The 23,217-nt window shown below is 38.9% G+C and overlaps 1 protein-coding gene across 1 annotated transcript in view; it reads right to left on the bottom strand.

Annotated features, from left to right (window-relative positions):
* Window positions 1-5,071: 5,071 nt before the first annotated feature.
* The window catches only part of SLC7A11 (solute carrier family 7 member 11), a 239,333-nt gene continuing 221,187 nt past the window's right edge, over window positions 5,072-23,217 (bottom strand). Inside the window, exons 13-14 of the mRNA XM_059698019.1 lie at window positions 18,161-18,257; window positions 5,072-5,854 (exon numbers count right to left, since the gene is read on the bottom strand). Coding sequence (XP_059554002.1) covers window positions 18,217-18,257 — 41 coding nt within the window. The 3' untranslated portion in view covers window positions 5,072-5,854; window positions 18,161-18,216. The remainder of the gene's footprint in view (window positions 5,855-18,160; window positions 18,258-23,217) is intronic.

The raw sequence follows: 23,217 nt of genomic DNA, 5'->3' as shown, positions 1-23,217 counted from the left end.
ACTTCATAAGTTGTAAATTGTCCAGCATCTCCACACTGTAACATGGCCCTCCACCTGTTGGTCATTTAGTAACCATGTTTGCTAGCAGACCCACTGTCACGGTACGGCAGAGCTTGTGTTCAATAACAGTCCCAAAGCCCAAGAGTAGTGATAATGGCAGTTTGGTGTACACAGCATTGGGTACTGTCCACTAGTCAGTATCCACCAGGGTCTTGGAATAGGTCGCCTTCAGTAAGGGGAAAATGCTGTAGTTTGAAATTAAAAAATGTGATGCCTCTGGCTTTGTTCTTTCTCAGGTTGCTTAGGCTTTTGCGGTATTTTGTGGTTATATACAAATATTAGGATTGTGGGAATTTTTCCTATTTCTGTGGAGAATGCCATTGGGATTTTGATAGGGATTTGTGCGAATCTATAGATCACTTTGGGTGGTATGGACTTTCAACAATATTCTTCTTTCCATAAGGCTGTAAAGGTTGAGAAAGAAAGACAACCACACAGTTGTATGTGTGAGCACTGGGAGCGCTAGCTACCTGCCCCTGCAACTTACTTGTTTCTTCAGAACCTGCATGAGGCCACCTCTTCTTCTGGGTGCCTGGACCCAGCAGTGTCATATGGTGTTTATCTTCTAGAAGATGTGGACTGAGAGACACAAAATTAAAAGATATACTTTAGGTATGGCAGTTAGTGTTAAGAAGAAAAATAAAGCAGGCCTGGGAAATGATCAGTGGTTAAGGGTTGTAATTTTGTACAGATGGTGGGTACAGTAAGGGTAAAAGGAGATAAAGGAAGAAGCCGTGTGGGTATTTGTGGAGCACGTGCTCCATTCAGAGAGAAAGCCTGTGCACGTATGCTGAGGAAGGAGCCTGCCTGGACACTAGAGGCCTGTATGACTGAGAACGGTGAAAAAGGACCACCCACTGTGGAAAATTAAGGAAATAACTGCTGATAGTGGCCTGATTATTTACAATGTTTTGGTTTTATTTTCCTGGATGAATTAGGAAGCCATTGGTGAGCTTTGAGCAAAGATGGGATGCCATTTCACTTATGTTTAATTAGGATTATATAGTCTTCAGTATTCAGGACAGACTGAAGTGGATCAAAGACAAGGCAGGGGTCCAGTGAGGAGGCTATTGCAATTATCAGGATAATCATAATGGTCACTTGGGCCAGGGTGCTCTAGGTGTTCAGCAGTGGGGAGACCCTTGAGCCAACAGGATTTTCTGATGAGTTATGATGTAGTTTATAAGAGCAAGAGAAGAGTATCTTGAAGAACTGAAAGGACATAAGATAGGGAATACTGAGAGGAGGAGCCTGGGGGTTGGGGTTGGGACATCATGTCAGTTCTGCACATATTAATTTGCAATACTGTTCCGGCAGTTGTATATGTGATGTACCTATACATAGAAGGGAAAGTGGAAGTAATCCTTATGAAGATATTTAAAGCTCTGAACGATATGAGATTATTAAGTGGGTGAGGAACCCAGAGAAGAGAAGGGTCTGCAGACTGAGCCCCGGGTGGTCCAGCGTTAAGAGGTCAGAGATACGAGGAGGAACAAGCCTAAGAGGGAGATGCAGCAGCCAGCAGAGAAGCTGGAAATCCAGGCGTGTGGCTCAGCAAATGTCAAGGAAGAGAGTGACTGCAGATGCATGTTAGACTTTTTTTTTTTTTTAATATATTTTATTGATTTTTTACAGAGAGGAAGGGAGAGAGATAGAGAGTTAGAAACATCGATGAGAGAGAAACATCGATCAGCTGCCTCCTGCACATCTCCTACTGGGGATATGCCCGCAACCCAGGTACATGCCCTTGACCGGAATCGAACCTGGGACCTTTCAGTCCGCAGGCCGATGCTCTATCCACTGAGCCAAACCGGTTTCGGCCATGTTAGACTTTTTAATTTCATCCTCAACACCTCAATGTCTCATCTTGTCCATTGAGTTATTTCTCTTTGCTAAATTCTGGATGATCTCCTTAGAGGCAATACAGCAGAATAGTTGGTAGAGTCGATCACAATGACAAGCAGACTGGCTCTAACAAATTCCAGCAAGAATATACTAATGAACACACTTATAAAATTAACAACAAACAATAGAAAATAAAATAGCAAGTATTTCAATAGCACGTGTGTGCTTAGTAAGCACGTGATAAGCATTAGGTCACTAATTTTCTATTCACACGTTTCTAATCAATGGTTTAACTTGGGTGTTTTATTTCACTGGCAATTTTTCACTTCTGAAACTCATGTTTATTTCTTTTCCAAATATTCATATTCTTCCTTTGCTTTTTATTCCTATAGTTTTGATTGTATACTATGTTTTTAAATCATTTTAAATGTCCATTTTTATAATGCCCACCAGTTTGTTATGACCTAAAGCTCTGATGTTCTGTTCCTCTGGCTTGTCATGGCTGTGACTGTCTTACACGGGTATTTTTGTATCAGTATTTTATAACTTTGCATTTGTAAACTTGCCCTCCCAGGGTTTTCCCTATAAGGATCTTGTGGCCAAAGGGATTTTGCACTTGCTTCTTCCTAGTACCCTAAGCTTACCATTGCCTTCTGGGCCAACACCTATTTTGTAATGTGGGTTTCTTAGTATGTCTACCTAAGTGGAAAAACCTATCTTGAAATTCAGAACAATGAACTCGACTCTAGTGAATTTTGTTTCCATTTATATTAACCGAATGGTTCTGGAAACCCTACACTATCTTCATCATCCTTACATGCAATGAGGCAGACTATTCACAGTGAAAGGTGCACAGAGTAAGAGTCTGTGAAGGTCTCAGCTCCACAGGGACTCTCAGTGTTTAATCCTCCCAAAGGTTATAAAGGAACAACTAAGACCTGTGTGTAGCCCCAGGGCCAGGTCATTTTCCTACATTCGGTGTTGAAGTTCTATTTTGTTTTATTTGTGGGGATTTCACTTTCTTCCTTGGGAAAATTCAGAATGCCTCTTAAATTTTATTCCACCTTTCTAGCAGGTTAGGTTTTAGAGGTCGGTCTTGTGGATTGAAGACAGATTATTTATTTTGTCACATTACCAAAGCCAGAGGTACTCTGCATAGATTTTCAGAACTGGGATTCTGTATCAAGATTATCTAAGAAAACTGGCCTTTCCTAAGGGCATACACAAATGCATGCTACTCAGATCCACATGCTTGAAGATCCACCTGTAGTTTGAATGTACTTCTGGCCAATGTGAAATCTTTTTCTACCCTTGCAAGCAGGTATTTCTGAACCCTAGTGCAAAGCTTTTCATTTTGCTTATAGGACATGGGGTAGATGAAACAGAAATGGGTATTATCTGGATAAAAGAACTAATTTGGTCTTGCTATTTTATAGAGTAAAACAACTACTAAGACTAGTTTTAGTTTCCTTGTATTCTTATTTTAAAGCAGTTGTGACATTATGACTCCCTCAAAGTTATATAAAGTTTCACAAATTTGATTAAGCTGTGAAGAAGGAACTGAGACAAATCTAATTGGATTTTGCTTTATCAATCACCCTGGAACTCTGTTTGCTTATATCGAGTTTTCAATTCAAATATCAAAGATAATTTGCTACCAAAAAGAAACTGTCTTTGACTCAACATTAAGAAGATCCATGTAATTCACTATGCTATTTGCCTGTTTAGGAAACCGAAAAATGTGCTTGCAGAACAACAAATATTGTTATAGCACTGTCGGTTCCATTTTAACATGGTTAATGTTCAAGTGCAATAGAAACAGGAATCAGCACAGGAATATGATTTGGTTTGCTATAAATGAAGTCTTTGTTTTGAGCAACCATATTGTATTTGATATGACAATATATATATCTAGTTCTACTGCATAGCTACAACTCCAATTTTTACAAATGTGTTCATTGTAATTCAAATTATCATGCTAACATATTTGAAAGAAGAGCATTTTGATTTTGTATAACACTAAATTATTACACTTTTTTGCAATATTTACATTTGTTGAAATTATGGGACCATAAGTAACAAAACTATTTCATAAATAAAGAAGCATGAAGGAATTTATTTCAAGATATAAATGTTGAAAATTTTACATACCACCACCAAATTACTTCAATAAGACTAAAATTATCACTCAATAACTTATAAATAGTATCTTTTCAAGGATCAAGGCTTGTATTCATGTGTGGGATGTATACATATCTATAACATATTCATGTATTAACTATGTTAAATTCCTGTTTCTTTTTTCCTCACTAGTCTATATAACCCAGCGGTTCTCAACCTGTGGGTCGCGACCCCTTTAGGGGTTGAATGACCCTTTCACAGGGGTCGCCTAAGACCATTGGAAAACACATATATAATTACATATTGTTTTTGTGATTAATTACTATGCTTTAATTATGTTCAATTTGTAACAATGAAATTGGGGGTCACCACAACATGAGGAACTGTATTAAAGGGTCACAGCATTAGGAAGGTTGAGAACCACTTATATAACCCATACATTTCTTTTTGCTTCAAAAAACTAATTTAAACATGAGATGGGAGACCTGTATTTGATTAAATGTTGTGATTTCTTGATAAGCAAATAATTGGATTTGCTGCTAGTACAACTTCTCTATTCTTTAAAGCTGAACAGGATTGTTTTTTGTTTTTTTTTTTTGCTTTTTGTTGCTTTTCAATGTGGTCAGAAATATTTACATAATGAAGAGAAAATTACTTTGGTAAAATTTTATTATATTTCACTTTAATGAGTAACAATTTATTAATTGCAAAGACTTTCTGCTCAATAATAATTCTGCATTCCTCATTATTGCCAGTATATAACTGCATCATAGTCAATATTTTCTAGCTTCACGATGATGCATCTTCCAAAAAAAGACACACGGTTTTTCTTTCAGAGAAGCACTACCTGTTCCTGCAATGAACTCCAAACCAAGAAAGCAGGCATTCATAGGATGAAATAGAATTTTGTCTACATTGTAAATGTCACACCCTATAGCATCTGAGGTCACACATTCTATGACACTGAAATTATAGTATATAACACTTTAATATGTTTATATTAAATTCACCAATATATAAAGTAGAAAATTAGAATGGAGAATTGAACTTTGTTTTACTATTTTTCATCACTGAAATAGATTTCTGCTCTGCAATCTGTGAAGGTTATAGGTCTTCAGAAGTATGGAATATATTTTTGCATTCTACACTAGGGTTTGAGGAGTCCAGTTCCAGGCCAAAATTCCCGGGGTGACATTTCAGTAGGCAATTGCACAGGCTTTGCCTTGCAGGCCTCATGGGAAAAATTATCGTCTTAGGGAACATACTCTGTGCACAGCCCGTGCATTAGAATTCCTGGAGGAAGTTAACAATTAAGGCTTTAAGATTCCTCAGGCCAGCCATGCTCATACACATCTGTATTCCCAGCCTAGGTGCTTCCTTCAAAAGTCTGTTTATTAGGGGAATTGGCTGAGGCACTTTTCAGGTGTCTCTGCCAAGACCTCTGCAGTGGGGGTCTTGATTAGGATACGTGTCCCCACTCTGCCCCAGTACTTTCCCACTCCTGGCCCTCCCCTATTTCCCCAGTCCCTTGTATCCATAAGAAGGCAGGGGCCTTCTGTTCTGTTTAACTGCCAAGGAGTCACAGAGGATGCCCCCTGTCTGCACAGCCTGTCATGGAACCTTGCTTTGCTGTTGCACATGCAGAAATGGAACACTGGGGTGCAGTCATCTATTTTGATTTCTTGTTACTCCATTGCAGTAAGTAAATCGGGCTTGATTGTTGCTTTTAGTTTGGTGTGTCCTCGTAGACAATCTTGACACCCGAGAGCTCCATGACTCGTAACTTCACCTTTCAGTGGTAGATTTTCTTTGAATAGCTTTCCTTTTTCTTTAATAAAAAGAAAAAAAATAAATGTATGGGGGGACATTGGTTAATAAAATTATATATGTTGGTTTCAAATGTACAATTCTATGCTAGATCACCTGTATATTGCATTGTGTGCTCACCACCAACTCAAATCTTCTGTCACCGTATAGTTGACCTCTTTTTCCCTCTGGTCACCACCATACTGTTGTCTGTGTCTATGAGTTTATTTGTTGCTTTCAGTTTTATGAGTGAAATCATATGGTTCTTAACTTTCTTTTACAAAACTAACGATATGGCCCTAACTGGTTTGGCTCAGTGGATAGAGCGTCAGCCTGCGGACTGGAGGGTCCCAGGTTCGATTCCGGTCAAGGGCACGTACCTTGGTTGTGGGCACATCCCCAGTAGGGGGTGTGCAGGAGGCAGCTGATCGATGTTTCTCTCTCATCGACGTTTCTAACTCTCTATCCTTCTCCTTTACTCTCTGTAAAAAATCAATAAAATATATTTAAAAAAACAAACAACAAAAACCTAATGATATGTGCCCTGCCAGCATGGCTCAGTGGTTGAGCGTCAACCTATGAACCAGGAGGTCACGTTTCAGTTCCCAGTCAGGGCACAAGCCTGGGTTGTGGCTCAATCCCCAGTGTGGGGCGTGCAGGAGGTAGCCAATCGATGATTCTCTCTCATCATTGATGTTTCCATCTCTCTCTCTCTCCTTCTACCTTCCTCTCTGAAGTCAATGAAATTATTTTTTAAAAAAAACTAATGATATGTTATTGCTCTACTTAAAAATAATAGCTTGTAACACACAGTCATCACATTAACGCTGCTAATGCAGTATTTCCTGTGTTCAAAACTGTTGGGTTTTGGTTTCCATTACTGAATTTTAAAATATGTGGCTCTGCATAATAATAATGGCATATTCACACCCTACCAATTAATATAATGTAAATGTTGAATCTTTCTTCCTGATATTTTAGGCATCAAATTAATCTCTTGAGAAAGAAGTTATTGGTCTCTTTTCTAATGTAGCTTGAATAATATTATGTGCAGGAAAACAAAGTTTCATTGTCTAACAGACGCCTAATTAGAGAATTGAGCACTTGAATCAAGTGAGGCAAGGAAATGAATTATATAGCATTTACATGTGGAGCAATATGAGTAATAAATGCTGCTTTAAAGGGAAACTCATGAAAGCTTAGTTGAACTTTGAGCTGTTAATTTTTCTTTTCTGATAATTGAAAAAGCAGAACATGACAGCTTTGTCCTTATAGCTTCTGTTACATTAAAGAAATGATTGAGTTTTTTACTGGGATAACCAGTGATTCTTATAAAGTTTAATTTTAAAAAACATACCATAGATATTGTTCAATGTAATGAAGAATCTGTGAAAATCTAAAGAAACAGCAGTGCCTGAAAATTTGAGTTAAGGTCCTCAGAGGAGCTGAATTAGAAAGGTGTCATTGGTAGAAATTAAATGTTCTGTAAAAACAGCTGCTCTGTATAACTGATGAAAATTGTTTTCCAAAAAAGAAGTTTTAACCTCTCTAGACTTTTACCATATTTATAGCTGGGCTGTGTATTTGGTCACATAAGCACATTGTAGTCCAGGAGTCTACCTGATCAAGTACACAGGCTTTGCCTACATGTCAGAGCAATTGCTTTGCTCTCAAAGGAAGCAAAGTTTGATCTGATTTTAGCAGGAGGTGAGGGACTCCTCAGATACCCAACAGAGATAACTTTTGTAGCTTTACAGACAATTACGACTGTCTACCGTAAATCACACATGTCAATTTTCTTCATTAGGATTTTACATTGGAAAACTAAATAAATACACAGACATTTGGGGAATTCGAGTTCCTTCACTTAGAACATAAGTTGATAGATGTACGAATTCTATTTATCCTTTCATTGTTACCTGGGTTCCTTCCTTTCTAATGCAGACTAACCTATTGCTGGGTTGTATTTATGTGTGCTCTTCTAAATGCCTGTAGTGTTAGGCATATGACTAGAATATAGTCATAGCCAATACACTTTTCTTTACCTAATTCTTGATAAAGGCATAGTTGTTTTGGTATCTCCTATCCCAACTGTCCACTAGTGGGCCATTCTACTGATTATCACTGTCTTTAGCTGATACTTTCTGGCCACTCATTACATGTATGGCAAGTATAAAATGCTAGCTCTATCTTGAGTGGTTCCTGTGCCTCTTTTGAAAGGCTCTATTATAGTTCCTAGACATAGGAGTTCTACTTCTAAGGCAACCATAGTAGTGGTTGGACCAGTCTTAGCAATTCATCAAGCCTTGAAGAGTTTTGTGTTCTCAATTTTTGAGGCTCATTTGACAACTGAGACATATAAGCACGGTTGGTCCTCCAAAGTCAGCCCTTGATGCCAATTGAAGAACACCCTAAAAGTTCTACTAAATATATTGTTTCACAAGTATAGTTCTTCAAAAATACTCTAGTGATTAAAGTCACAGCAGTCCCTGGGTTTGTTAAGGACATTAGAAGATGGCTGTATGGTGTTAAATGCTGATGCATGTGCATGCTTGTGTGTACAGAGAGACCCCTAGAGTGAGTGAGAAAATGACAGAAAACAATCAAGGCATCAGAGTCTAACTGGAAAGTCGGTAGTGAAATACTATTATGTTTCTCAAACACACTGATTCTTAAGCTATTTTAAAATCAAGTGATGTGGAGTTCTCACCAAATTATAATGTAAGGTGAAGATATGGCATATCAATTTCTGAGATATTATTAAATGCTTCAAAGAAACTAAAATGCGAAGGAATGGATTTTGAGATGGATAAATTTCTTTTTTAATATACCTAAAGGAGGAAATAAAAGATCTATTATGATGGCAGTTAATCTTCTATCTTAGTGGAAGAGACCTTGTGGGGAAGAAAATGAAATGTTCTAAGTTCTGATCAAATAAAATAGGCACATGACTTTTTAAAAATGAAACATGTATGTGACATAAAAAAGCAACTGTCCTTTCTCTATTCATCTGTCCTGTTCCTTGCTGGAAAAAAATGCTTTGAACTCTCTTATTTATTTTTTTGAAACCTAAATGTATTTTCTTATACATATCTTAATCATTTTAACCATTATTTATAGTTACAGGTGTTTTTCTCAACTACAAACTTCCTTACCTCCCCCAATATACATAGTTGTCACTATTTGTAATTGCTCTCTTTAAAGCCTTTAAGTAAACTTACTTGGTAAATATATGTAGCATACTTGCATACCTATTTCTTATTCAATAAATTATGCGGAGTATCATGGCAGACATTGCTGATTGTTCATATAGCAGCTATTACTCCTTTCTTGCTTGGCATACAGAAGAAATAAATAAAATCCTGCTTTATATAACAAGATAATTATACTTTGAAACACTGCATCTGTCTTATTGCTAAATTTAACACCATCCTTATCTCTCTTCCATTATTATATTTTGTAGTACCTCCCCTATATTTTCTTGGTCAGAATAAGGGTAGAGTTCTAGCCTCCCATTTAGAAGGCAATCTTGTATTTCAAAAATTAATTATAAAATAGGTTATATTTTCCAGGAAAATCTTAAATCTCATTCCTTGGTAGCACGCTTCTAATGGCTGTAAAACTGAGACAGATGGCTCCTTATGTGAAGGACAGTCTCTTGGATGTAGAGTAATAAAGTCTACAGCAGATGCTTCAGGAGCTTTGTTAATGAGAAACAAACAGGGGAGAGGTCCAGAAAGGGCTCATTATCTCATTAAAGGGACGTTAAGCCATATCCAGCATGTATTAAAGCAGATATTAAAGAGTTTACTACATATCTTTGGAAACATCTTAACATTGTACTTTTTCCATTACTTTTACATGTCTTAACTGTCTTACCTATTAGCTGAGGATATTCTGTAAACAACAAAAATCCACATTGGATTCACTGTACATTCCTTGAGATCTAACATGCTGCGTTCCAGTATTTTGTGATTTGTGCTGATAAGGCTGCATAAATTAGATGCAGTTCAGAGTACCGCCATCTAAAAGTTAATAATGCCCACGTTGTCAAATCTCCTAGCTAAAGTTGACTGCTGAATTGATTTCATGCGGCTTGTTGATCTTACTGGTTCATCTTTTTTTCTTTCCTCATTATTTAAAAAGTGAGTCATTTCATTGCAAAACACCTTTTTCTGCAAACATACAGTATGATAATTCCTTGTAAGAAAGTGATAGGTAACATCTGGGCTAAATTCAACCACACTGTCCCACATGTGGAGAAAGTCTAAAGAAAGGAGCCAGTTGAATTTCTAAAGGCCAAGAATCAAACCTCATATGCTCTAGAAGCTCTTACTTGCCAGAAAATATTGCATATGTCCACAATTGGCCACATACTACACTGTTGGACCTTTAAAAGCTCCCATTCATCATATTTTTTTACAAAAAGTTTGTATTACTTTGTTCTCTCTCGGTTTTCTTAGCATGTTCCATACTTTTTTAATGGGATAGTCTGTTAGAAGATTGTTTGTAAATTTCTCCAAACTACTTCTTAAAAATGTGGGTCCTACCACCAGTGTAAGCCAGAACCATCTGATACCCAGAATTTTTATGTATACTCAGCCAAACTTTGGGGTGCTTACAGCAATCACTATTATTATTGCTCTAGCATTCATTGTTATGCAGTAGTCAACATGTAGGTGATGGTGAGGCTTAATTTGCTAAAATTCAACAATACAGGAATAAAAGTCCAAGGGATGTAAGCTTTTTAATTTGTTCAAAATCAGCCATGCATAGAAAGTTAGTTAATAGATATTATTATGGGGAAATGGGCTGAAGAAATGACTTTCAGAGAGAAAAAATATATAACTCCATTTTCTATAAAGTTAAGGAATTTCAATTTAGGATGCAAATCCATGTACAATATTGACAGGGCTGATGTTCACAATTTATGGCCTGACACACGGTGTATAACTTTGGTTAATCCCAGAAAATTATAAGAAGCAAATTCTAAAGCTTGACATTGATTTCAAAACAGCTACAACAGCTAAGAGCATTGCTGTCCCTGCACGGGGACCCCACCTTGTACACTCTTTATTTCAAAATACCAGACACATGCAAGTATAATCCCTGCACTAAACATAACTATTATCTTTTGAAATTGTTCAATTCCTGTGCTAAAGGAGTTTATGAAATTCTTCTAAGTGGGATACAGGCACTTTAAAAATGTAATATTGATTACATCAACAAAACTTATACTCACAGGATTCACAAATCATGCCTAATTGACAGCACCATCAAGTCATTTAGGAAATTCACATTCTTGCATCAAGCCTAATTGTCAGTATGAAGAGTAACTCTTCCATAGCCTATTTATCTTTAAATTGGGACACCGAAGTATAAACACAAGAAAATAATTCAGTGGATGTGTTGAACTCATTGCCTCTAATATCCCCGCCTCACCACCTATGCTAAGAAATCTAGTACAGAAATCTGGCTGAGTGAGTTGTGGAGTTTCTGATCCTGGATCTCTGTTTTTGTTGATGTTCACATCCTTAAGAGAACACGGTCATGTACTGCACAGCCACGTACTGCATAGCGACACTGTAAGCCATGGTTAAGTGGCGCATGACTGTAGTCAGGAAAAATAAGGATTATTTTAGTAGCTAAAGGTTTTGAAGGCAGGGAGATGATAATTTTTGTTTCCTTTGAATGTCCTAAATGACTATCATGCTATGAGCATTTATCTGGATAATTTAGGAGGGAAGGCTCATGGACCCTGGCTCTCCTTGTGGATTATCCTATCTTGGATCTGGGTATTAAAAGCTCAGAAGCTCTACACCAACAAAGTAGAGCCAGGGCCCAACATAGAGACAGTGAAAAACCAAGGCGGGCTAATTGCCACAGCGGTCAGCGAAGATCCGGCTCTGTTGTAAACTGACCGTACAGTCCTGCCGTAGCAAGCAGGTAAAATGGAGTAGAATTGACTCCAGGTGGTACAGCTGCCATGCCAAGCCTGAGATAGGACTGGCAGGAAATAGGATTTGAACAAGCAGAAAGAGTGACTTTTTGGCTTTTGCTCTATCAGAGATAGACATAGCCAAGCTCCATTTTTCATACCTGAAAGGACAGGATTAACACAGTTTTGTGTTCCCTCCAAATAATTTTTGGCTAGATTCATCTCCTTTGGGGACTGCTATGTTTTGTCGATGTCAGAATATCCAAGCCCTGTAGACAATTTTTTATGAAAATTGGTTTGAGTCAAACAGAAGATATGCCTGGCAGCAAGATCTCAACAGACTGAGAAAACGGCAAACAATTATTCTGGAAGCAGTTCCCTCTTTAATCTCAAATGTGTAAAAGAAACTAAGGAAGATGGCATGAAGGTGAGAGAAAAGAAAGGAGGTATTTGCCTTTTAGTAGTTATATGCCTGGGGTGTGACTACCCACCATTACCTGTCCAGTTATGATCAGATCACTGTGTGAGGTTACTTTTCATAGAACCCCCTTTTTCATCTACGTTCTTATATTTCGAAAATCTTCCTTTGTTAAGGTTTTTCTAATGCATAGAAAGTGACAGCTGCCTCTCCCAGTCTTCACTGTTTTATCTCCTATTGGAGGCCACCCCTTTAGCTTTCAAACCCTTTGTCTCTCAAACCTGCCCCAGCTTTTATTTTGCTGGCTCTCAGGAATTGAGGATGTGCAAAGCCACAGGGAAGAATCTCTGGCACCCAATCCGCCTGAATCCAGGTGCTGACTGACAAAGGTGCAAACTTCTGTCTGGGACATATAGGTAAGACATTGTTTTTGTGCTCTTGTCTCCCTCACTATGCCCCCTGACCTTTGCCCTCTAAGCGTACCTGAGTAGGCCCTTAGATATGTGCCAAACTAAAAAGCCTGCCCTCAGTCCGCTGGAAGAGGGCAGACAGCGAAGGGCAGTCTTCCTGGGGAAAAAGGCCTGAGATACAGCCCCAGAGCGCATAGAACTCAAGAACTGTCTTTCCCTTCTTTACATTCATGAGCCCCATGGGGACTGTATGTCTCACTGGTCATCACAGCCAGGCAACTGAGGGCCATTTCCTGGGTGACAGCCACCAAAACAGGGTGCCAACACAGACTCCAGGGTGCCAGTGTCTCCTGAAGGGGAGCTTGTGGCGGCAGACACAAGGGGTCCGAGGCTGCCTGTCACTACTCGAGTCGAATTAAGCAGACGGTTGAATCATACATGAGCATTTATTCCAATAATGACGGCAGTATGGAAGAGCGGTTGGTCACACTGGAAATGCTGCTCTCAGCTACACGGAGTTATCTCCTCTCCCACTCCCCTCAGCAGGTGGCTGATTATACACAGGTGAGAGCAGAAAGTGTAACATGAAAAGGAGAGGGTCTGAGCTCCTGAAGGCCAGACTGCAATCTTCTATGATGTTAAAAACTGCCTCAGGAATAGGCTGAGCTAAGTTCGACAACAAGGTGGCTAAACTCCCAGAGTGGGTCAGGGCCTGAGCACAGCAACCAAATTAGTGTCCTTGGTCTGTTCTCAAATTGGCCCCTTATTCAGAAAGGAAATACATCAAGGAATTTTACACAACCATGCTCTATTCTGTGCCCTTCCCCACTATCACTTGTACCTATGACCAAATCCAAGGCACTAGACACATGCCCCAGACAGAGGGGCAGCAAGAAGAGAGCACCCACCCCCCAAGGTCTCTAGAGGCCTCACACTCAGGCCCACTTCTCAATTAAACACACCTCTGGAGAGGATTGCACTTGGCCTTTAGTTTGTTTTAGGTCTGTAGGTCCCACTGGCCACCAGAGCCAGGCAATGTAGAAGTGCCCCTTGGGCAGCAGGTGCAAAAACTGGGGTTCCAGGCAAGGATATAAGCTCCTCCCAGGAGCTATGGGCCTGAGAGGCAGAGTGAGAGTGTAAAGAGAGTGCCTGCTGGCCTCCATCCGCAGATTATTGTAGTAGGTTAGTGATACATGGAGTGCAGGGAGTAGATTCTCCCTGTGGGTTCTTGCCTCACAAAGTTTGAAGAATAAACTCAAGGACTTGTTAGTAAAAGGGTCACTCTTTTGCAGAATAGTAGCTTCAAAGTCCAAAACCCATATGGTGCTCTCCTCTTTCTCTCCCCTTTATCTTACTTTCACAGAGGATAGAGGAATGTTGCGTTTCCCTCTTCCCAGTATCTAGAGACATTTCTCTTCCTCTATGGAAGTACTAGTAAGATAAGCATTTGGTGGCTTGGAGGTATTTCTACCCTTCGCATATGCATTCCTCTCCCATGGACACCACCCTCCCCCCCCCCCCCCCCCATTCCCTAAAACTGCTTTTCTTGTCTCTAACACACATCTACTTTCCTAATGAACTGTGTCTCAAATGAAAGAAATTTTAATCAGATAAATTTGTGAGGCAAGAACTCATAAGGGATTCGAGGTGAGCAGAATCTCCCCTTATTACAATGGCAAACAAAGTTCGAGAGTTTATTCTTCAGACTAAAAGATTTTAAATAACAATGTATACGCTTACAATAAACTTCCACAAACTCTCCCTGGGGTGGGGTTCCCAAATGGGAGAGCTTGCTCTTTCTCTTAATTTCCTTTCAATGAGGAAAGCAAAGGAAGGAGACAAAGGGGTCCTGATACTCTTCAGAAGAATGACCAAAGCCCAAAGCCCATGTGGTGGGCCTCTTTACTCTCCCCATTTCCTGTGACATTTCTCTATCTTCTGTGAAAGTATGTAAAGCAAGCTATCTCCTTCCCCTTGTCATATGCATTCCTCTCCCATGGACCCCCCTTATTCCCTGAAACTGCCTATCCTGTCTCTGAAATTCCTTTCACTATGGCCCTGAGGGTCTTGAGCTTCTCCTTGTGGGGTTTAAACTCTTTCAGTCCTCATCAGGCACCTGGACTTTTGAGTTCCCTCCCTATTGTAGGTCACCCCATTCCAGGGGTGGGGTTTATGACAAGATTATGCTTCCTACACATTTTTCCACCACCCCCAGAGGATGAGTTAGCTACAGGTGAGTTTAGGATACTTCTACATCAGTGTTTAACTGGAATGCCATTCATACTTTAAATGAATAAAAATGAGTGTTATATACCCTAAAAAGTTAAGCATAACGATGAAGTAACTGGCTTCAGGATTCAAGTTCTTTTTCATTTAAGGGTATATGGAAATATGTTATTTTCCTGAATTTTTATCATCTTTATCACTCTGCCCTTTTCTGCAGTATCTGTATGCGTGCTCTGTGTTGGAACTTATTGCTTTCACTTCATCTTAACTGAACAATTGCTGAGCAAACAGCTGTACCAGATGTTTGCTCCGCGATGGTGAAAGCAATCAGATGGGTATCGATCTGGGATCACAACTTCAGGAAGAAAATGCTGAGAATTCAGCTTTTGGCTTTCACCCCTCAGGACAAGCAGTCACCCAGACAAAAGATGCTGTTGTCAGTGAAACTGGTAGTGTTAATCTCTGTTTGGCTAATTCAGTCCCCTGCTGTAAAATTGGATCCCACTCATATTCTACCCTCCATTATGATTCACCGACATGATGCTTTTCTTGGGTTAGAAATAGGTGAAACCAGCAGTGAATTCATTGTTCTGCATTTATACTTTGGCACAACCCTTTCTATCTATTATGGTCAGGTAGTTCAGCCTCCTTTGACTCTGAGTGGATTTTATAATTCTATTTAGAACTACTCTGTGATTGCAAAATTATGAAAAGTGTTCAAAACGAAAATATCATTGAGACAATACATTTAGTATATGATGATTTCTACTTTATTTCAGCAGAGCTAAAAAATGAACCGTGTTTTATTGAAAGGTACAGAAATGTTTCCTCATTGATTAATGGAAATAAGATAGTGTTTTGCTTCCATGGCGTGGCATATCAGATCATTTATTTGATTTTTGCATAAGAATATCTGCCTTTGAATTGTAAACCCCCAGTAATATATATTTTAGGATATCTACCCTGTTAAAGATTTAAGTATCATTTTTACTTATAAATATTTGTTACTTGAAAATAATGCCTACACAAGCTCTTCTAGTTTAGTTCTCCTAGTACCTCTCTGCTTCTTTATCCATTTTCTATGAGGCTGAATGATATGCTTGGAACCACTCTTTCTTAAAAAAAGAATTACAAATGCTTTGGATGGATAAACCTGTGGCATTGGACACATCAAAACAATCAATGCAATGGTGGAAGGATGCAGTCACCCTCCATAGAGCTGCCCTTGTATGGTATGATTTACGGCACAAAGCATTCCACTTAGCTGCAAATACACCTCAGTTAATATACTGGTTGTTGTCGGTTCTTAATTTCAATATCTCCAGCAGTTTCTCACCATTTTTCTAAGCTATATCGAATATATGTTACACATGTGAAAAATTCCCAATAATTCAGTTTCTAATCAGAAGATATAACTATATCCATGTGACTGACTTATGTTGTCTAAAGTTCTTAGGTCACTTCTAGCCCTGGCCCAAAATTGAAGGCAGAAGGATAACGTGTTTGTAAAAGTAGCCCATCCCCATTTTCAAGCCTTCAAACCATCTGTCTAGAGTAAATAAAGGAATTTAAGTAACTTTCTATTTATCTTAAAATTTTTGGAAAGCTACTATTTCCCCACCATCCTAGAAAGGAAAATTAAGACTTTTTTCAAAATAATGCTTCTCAATCTGCAGAACTACCTAGACATTTATCTCCATAATGTAAGTGGGCCTCAGCAACTCCCCAAATTATCACGCAATGCTCAGGGCCCTATATACATGACTACCCTCTTGGCTCTCAATCAGGGAGGTTACAGGTCTGAAACAAACCTGTAGTGCAGTTATTTATTGTGGAATTCCCCTGGCTCTATAGTTCCGAGCTCTCCTATGGACGGTGACTCAGAGGTATCTTCTCACCTGGGCCTCAGTCTGTATATGCCCCCATTAATACCAGTTATTCAACTTCCATTATGTGTGAAATTACCCTTCCAGGTAATAGTATGCTAAACCCACATCCAAGGGCAGGCTAATTCCCCCAGCTCTCATTGTCCCAGAAAACAATTAATGATGTATTTTGATAACATGTTTTCCAGATGATTGACATTAAAAAGCAGTTAACCATCTAATAAAATGCAAAGGGAGCACAGCATCACTCCGGAGGCATTCTTGGCAAAAATGCACCACCTGAATCTGTCTAATGTTTTTTCATAATTACACTCAAACAGAGGAACATTCTTCAAAGGTTCCTGCCTTACAGAAGTTTGACAAAAAAAAGTCTTTTCCTCCAACAAAATAGACTCCTTACTGTAACAATTGTACCCCTTAATCTATCATTGGGAAAGCTGGTAAAAAGAAGACATTACTTCAGAGCAAATTTAACTCTAAAATTTATGGAGCAGTAGATGAAAGAATATTCCACTCAATAACAGGCAAAACTAATTGGTACTAATAAAGAAAATTTCATTTTTACACCTGTATATCACGTAGATACTTTGTAGTAGAGGCCAAGTCACGGAGTGGAATTCCACAGAAGGTAAGAAACTAGAAATCACCCCTGGGGGCCACTGAAAAGTGGTGAGAGCATTAGCGAAACACTCCAAGTCTGGCTTTCCGTTGTTCATTTATCAACCCTCTGAAATCACAGCTCTTTTCTTACTCCAGTTACCATCCTAACTCTACAAAACATCTGGAAAAGCAGGCCACAAACAGCAGCAGCTGTTATTGTTGGCAAAGAACAGCGATGGCAGCATGTAGCAGCACGTGCCCAAAGGTGGCAGAGAGCTGAGGAAGGGCGGCCAGCAGCATTCCACTTAGAATGGAGAATTGGTTTGGGATATTAAGAACAACAATTCACACAATAATTCTTATCCTTTTCATGAAAGCATGCCCAGCTTTTTATTAAAAAATGTTTGATTTACTTACCAAGTACATGTTTGCTAAGCTGAAAGATGTGAGGTAAAATAGCTCTATCCACCCACCCAAGCCAGAAAAAATAAAATGCATCAAAATTGAGTCCTTGAAAACTAAGTTTAGCGAATCACTTTTTAATGTTATGCTGATTAATGGATTCTTAGATTACCAAATAATTAACAGAAATATCATGTAGGTCTGTTAAAGAAACTTACCTATAACAGGTACCATGCAATCAATGTAGAATAGAGAGTTAATGCAAGAGAGAGCCCAGTAAAAAGACAAGTACATTGAAAATGATCCATGGTTTCAACCAAGTAAACCATTACAAGTTTCACACATTAAAACTTTGAAAAGGATTGCCTTTTATGAACACAGGTTCAGTTATTTTAAGTTCTGTGGTCTTACCTGGCATGGCATCATGGATGCAGTTCTGTGGTCTTACCTTGGATGGTATGAGGGATGTGTGGAGTCTGAACTAGTAGTTCAGGAGATTTCTTGTTAGTGGCTGTGGGGCTTGGAGTTCTGACATGACCTTCTTCCTAATATACAAGAAAATATAAATTACACTTTAGTTTAGTTTTGGTGCAATGGACCCAAATATTGAATATGAAAATAATGTAAGATAAATCTACATTATTGTGAATAAGGGTGTCCAGCCCTGATTGACGACCAACCTCTAACTCTTAATGTTGCATGAAATTCTCCCCAATGGGATGGGGAAGAACATCATCTCAGAATTTTCAACAGAAAATCAGGCTCAGCATGTTCAAGACCACAATTTAAAACAAACAAAACAAGACATGATGTATTCTTTAAGCAGTACCCTCTATCAGATATTGCCCCACATTTCCATTACAGGTAGGTTAGCCTAAGGATGTAACATATAGCTATCTTTGGCCTGGTTTCATTTTCATCCTGGAGACTAGATACAATGGCCACTTTTCTTGCCTGGTCCTTCAACCCAGAGAGTAGACTACTGGCCTGCAATTCCTTCATGGCATCTGTCACAATATCACTGTCACTGCTGGGGGAAGGTAGTGGGGTAGGGACACTGGAACCAAGAACTGCCCAGCTGAGTCCAGTCAACACATACAGAACAACAATTTAAATCTCTAAACTTTGGCTTTCAAGTGAAATACTTCCTGTGGGACCACTGACAGCCTGGGTCCCAGTGTGACGCATATCTATTGCCATGCAATGAACTACCCAAACAATCTGCAACCTCTTGCTCCACTGAAAACACTGTGAATATCCATCTCACACAGCAAAGTAACGGAAGCCTTAAAATAGGAAAGTTGACTGTGGCATAGTCAAATTGCCCTGTGATTAGTATCTGATTTGTTTAGCCCTTGAAAAGGGTTAATGCCATGAGAACTTCTAAGTACTTGCTTTTGGAGAAACTGTCACAGTATGAATGAAATTTTTTAAAACATAGATCTTGCAGGGATTAGAATGTGCATTACCTTAGCAACCTTTGAGTGGAATACATAAACCTGAGGATGCAGTCCTAATCACTATTTTAATAATCAAGGAATTGCAAATCAGCACAAAGAGAGGTCACGACGAAGCAGAAAATTTGTTTACTGATGAAATTCATAAGAAATCAATAAACTTTTTTTTGCAATAGTTTACCAGCCAAGTTTAAACAAGATTTTAGAATTATTTGTTCACTTTATCAGGGAGCAAGGTATTTAGGATTGTAAATTAGTCCTTGATTCAGACTGTTTATTTCCTGGCTTGGCTGACCTCTCAACAAATATTAGCTAAGTTAGTAAATATGTTAAATACTCTCTTCACATGTTAGCTGAGTGCTTTAATGTTTGGTCTCACATGTAAGGGAGGTTAAAGGGACTGACAATGCGAGAATTAAATAAGACTATTCAGGTGCTTTGCCCAGTTTGACTTGAGGATCAGTCAGAAGGAAAGGATCAGAAGAAAGAAAGGTGCTACTTAATGTCATTCAATAATAAGTATGAAAATAATAGTAAGTATGAATAACGTATTTAATAACCTATGTATCAAGATATAAACAATTAGCCCAGCTGGCATGGCTCAGTAGTTGAGCATCAACCTGTGAACCAAGTCACTGTTTGATTCCCAGTCAAGGCACATGCCCAGGTTGTGGGCTCCATCCCCAGTGTGAGGCATACAGGAGGCAGCCAATCAATGATTCTCTCTCATCAGATGTTTCTGTCTCCCTCTCCCTTCCTCTCTGTTTAGTTCCAAGATAACAAAATATCAAACAAATGTGTGTGGGTGTGTGCGGACACACTGCACTGCACTCCCTATGTCTCTGAAATCAATAACAAATTCTGTTGTTTTATGATTATGGATAAATATGAATAATTTATGTTGATTGCCAGATTTCTTATTTACAAAAATACATGGCATCTGACTATCTGGAGGGAAGCTCTAGTTTAGCTGTTGGGGGATTTATGGACATGCTGTAGGGAACTAAGGTGGAGCTAATCATGAAAATATTAATGAAATGAGCACATGCTTTATAAGTCTTGAGCCACAATGTCATTTGACTGACAGCTTAATTATATCTAGCTGAAATTAGAGTTTAGTCTAGAATGATTGAGGATGTCAATTCAGTTCCAAGACAATGTAAAGTAAAAGAGTTTTTAATCCACTCAGCCATTCTTCATATGTTAAGGTGAAATGTTTGGCTAAAGCAAGAAATAATTGTTTGCTGGAAGCAGAATCCATGCACACTGGCCAGTTGTGCAGTTTAGGGCCCATACAGTCAACAATGGTGCTTTTGGGTGGAGTCATTTCAAAAACGTAATAAGATGTCATCTCAGCTGTGTAGCTGGCTAGAAATCAGAGTGGTTGACTGACGAAAAAGAAGTTTCACAATAAATTAGTGTTGCATTGGCTGCTACTGCAGAGACCCCCTTAGAGATATTTGAAACCCCTAAAGGAAAATGGCTCAATCTCCACAGATGCTTGTGCCTTTAACTATACATTTAACACATCTAATCTGTACATCCATCCAGCTGATATAATAACAGTCAAAATTTAATAGGATGTGCATTTAGGATTGTGTTCAAAAGAAACGATGGCCTGAAACAGGAATGGCAAGTTCAATGTGCCATGCACTTTTCACAAATGACCCACGACGGCCTTATACTTTCATCAAGAATGTCTGGTTAATTAATCTTCTTATAATTCGCTCATTACTATGAGCAAGCAAAGCCATCACAAGGATACCATGCTCATTCTCTTCAGTAGTGTCACATTTATCTAGGTGTTAATAATCTGGACATTGCCTTCATTCACATTCACGTCTACTTGACCACAACCTATCATCTGTCTACCTCTCCCTCCACCGAGTGAAAGCTTTGTGAAGTTGGTAACCTAGACCAGAGGCTATCAACACTTGTCCATCATTCACTTATCAGTTCCAACATTACCTAAGCCAAGAGGTCACTAATGTGAGACCTCACCTCAGAACTGATCCACATGAAGGAGGAGAATATGACAGAAAGAATTAAGGACACTTTTGTAATACTTAATAAATTTTTTTAAAGAAGAATTTTGAGTGGTGGCAGAGGCACCTGGCTAAGTGTCAGGCGTTGCAAGACTAAATTCCTGGATCTGAATGATTTCCATAGGGGTGACCGTCAATTGGAGTTCTCGGCAGGAGGGTGTGCAGGGTGGGAGGTGGTGGCAGTTTCATCTATGGCATGGCTTCCAGGTACATTGGCCATATTTTCTCTTTCTTCAGTTAACAGTATTCTTGCTTATGGAAAAACCAGGCTCAGAACTCAATTCTAAAGACACATTAGCAGTTTTGGGCACTCTTTCCTGGGATTCTCTCAAGTGTAAACCCTGTATCTGCACTTCAACAAATTAAATATCAACTTTCAACCTTGCCTTAGATGTCCACATAAAGTCAGAGTAATCCTGGGTCTTGTCTTATCCGCAGGGGATCCTTTCATGCCTGACCGCCCCACTCCCCAACAAAAACAATCTACAATATCTTTAAAAGGGCTTATAGAAAAGGGCTTATAGAAAAGGGCATTGAAAAATAGTCCAAAAATCATTAAATAAAGAGAAATTATGTGTGTGGAAAATATTTGATTGAATATTCATAACCTGTACCTGTTTCCAAGCAATTAATAAAACAATAATTGACAGTTTCTTGGAAGAGCCTGAAGCACACGCCATTTACTATGCAATCTGCTCTCCTTATCACCAAAGGGCATTAGCATTGCTGAGAAGCCCACTAGGGCTGCTCTCTACAGGCTGGGTCTGATGGTGAGAGGTGCTTTAACTGAACAGGGAGTCAGAGCAGCAGTGAGATGATAGTATCCCCAATCAGCAGTGAGTTCATTATTGCAATGAGCAGCAAGGACCAGAATAGCAACCAGGAAAGATCGATCTGCAGGGGTTGTCATGCTCTCTCCATCATGTTTCACTAGGCAAGTTTCCATCAAGAAGGATGCCTTTTCTCCAAGGGATCTATAGCCATTTACTTAGGCAACTATTCAACATTTCTATTCAACATTGCTTTTAATGTACATAGAGTCGGGCTCACTAGTGTCAGATCAAAGTGCTCTCATCTAAAAGTGAGGGTGCATGGAGTCAGGCAATAGGCAGAATCCTGGCTTAGGCGTGGGTCCACTGCGTGTATAGACCCACCCACTAGTAATTTCCCAGGTTATTTTGGTCAAAGTGGTGTTCTAAATTAAATGCTGAAAAAACTACTGAAATAGCATTCATTTTAAAATTTGGACCATGTATACATAATAAATGTCAAAAGTCTGTCTGTCTGTCTCACACTTCTCCAAAGCATATACATTTTCCTTTTATATCAATGAAGAAGTTCATTTTATTCTTAAAAAAATTAAACTGGGTGGTTACACATAATTGTTAGGAAATGGCACATTAATAATTCCCTTGGCTCCTATCATGCACCATCACATACGTATTCCACTTGCCTACTTTGTGGCACTTTTAGAGATCTGTTCTCTAATATCTTTGCACATAAAAGAATCTATAAGCTTTTTGTTTCTCACCAAGGCCCACAATAATAAAAAATCATGTGACTTTTCAGCTAAGATGATGTTATTTTCAATTTGATAATGTTATTTTCAATTACAGTTTTACTTTCAATCATGGATTCCCCCCCCCCCCCCCGCCCCCCACCCCCCACCCCACCCCCGCAACCTCCACAACAATATATAGCTTTTCTTCAGTAGTTTTCCTTATCCTTCCTCTAATCCTGGATTGTGTGTTTCAGTGCAGACTCAGTTCTTGGCTGGAATGACTAGTGTGGACATTTTATTGCTTTTGTACATTACTTTTCTTTCCAGAACTAATGAAGAGTATTACTTAGCACTAATTGTTGGTTGACTTCATAGGATTTTTTCCTAGGTAGATGATCATATGATAAAAAGTGAGTTGTATCCTTTCTCTTTAAAAGAACATAAAAGTGGGCATAAGAATTAAATACTGACAATTTTTTAACAGACTAAATTAGAAAAATCA

This window comes from Myotis daubentonii, chromosome 5 (assembly GCF_963259705.1).
Source record: "Myotis daubentonii chromosome 5, mMyoDau2.1, whole genome shotgun sequence".
In the NCBI taxonomy this organism is placed as follows: domain Eukaryota; kingdom Metazoa; phylum Chordata; class Mammalia; order Chiroptera; family Vespertilionidae; genus Myotis; species Myotis daubentonii.
The sequence above is the reverse complement of the archived record's forward strand: the minus strand, read 5'-3'. Positions and strand labels throughout refer to the sequence as shown.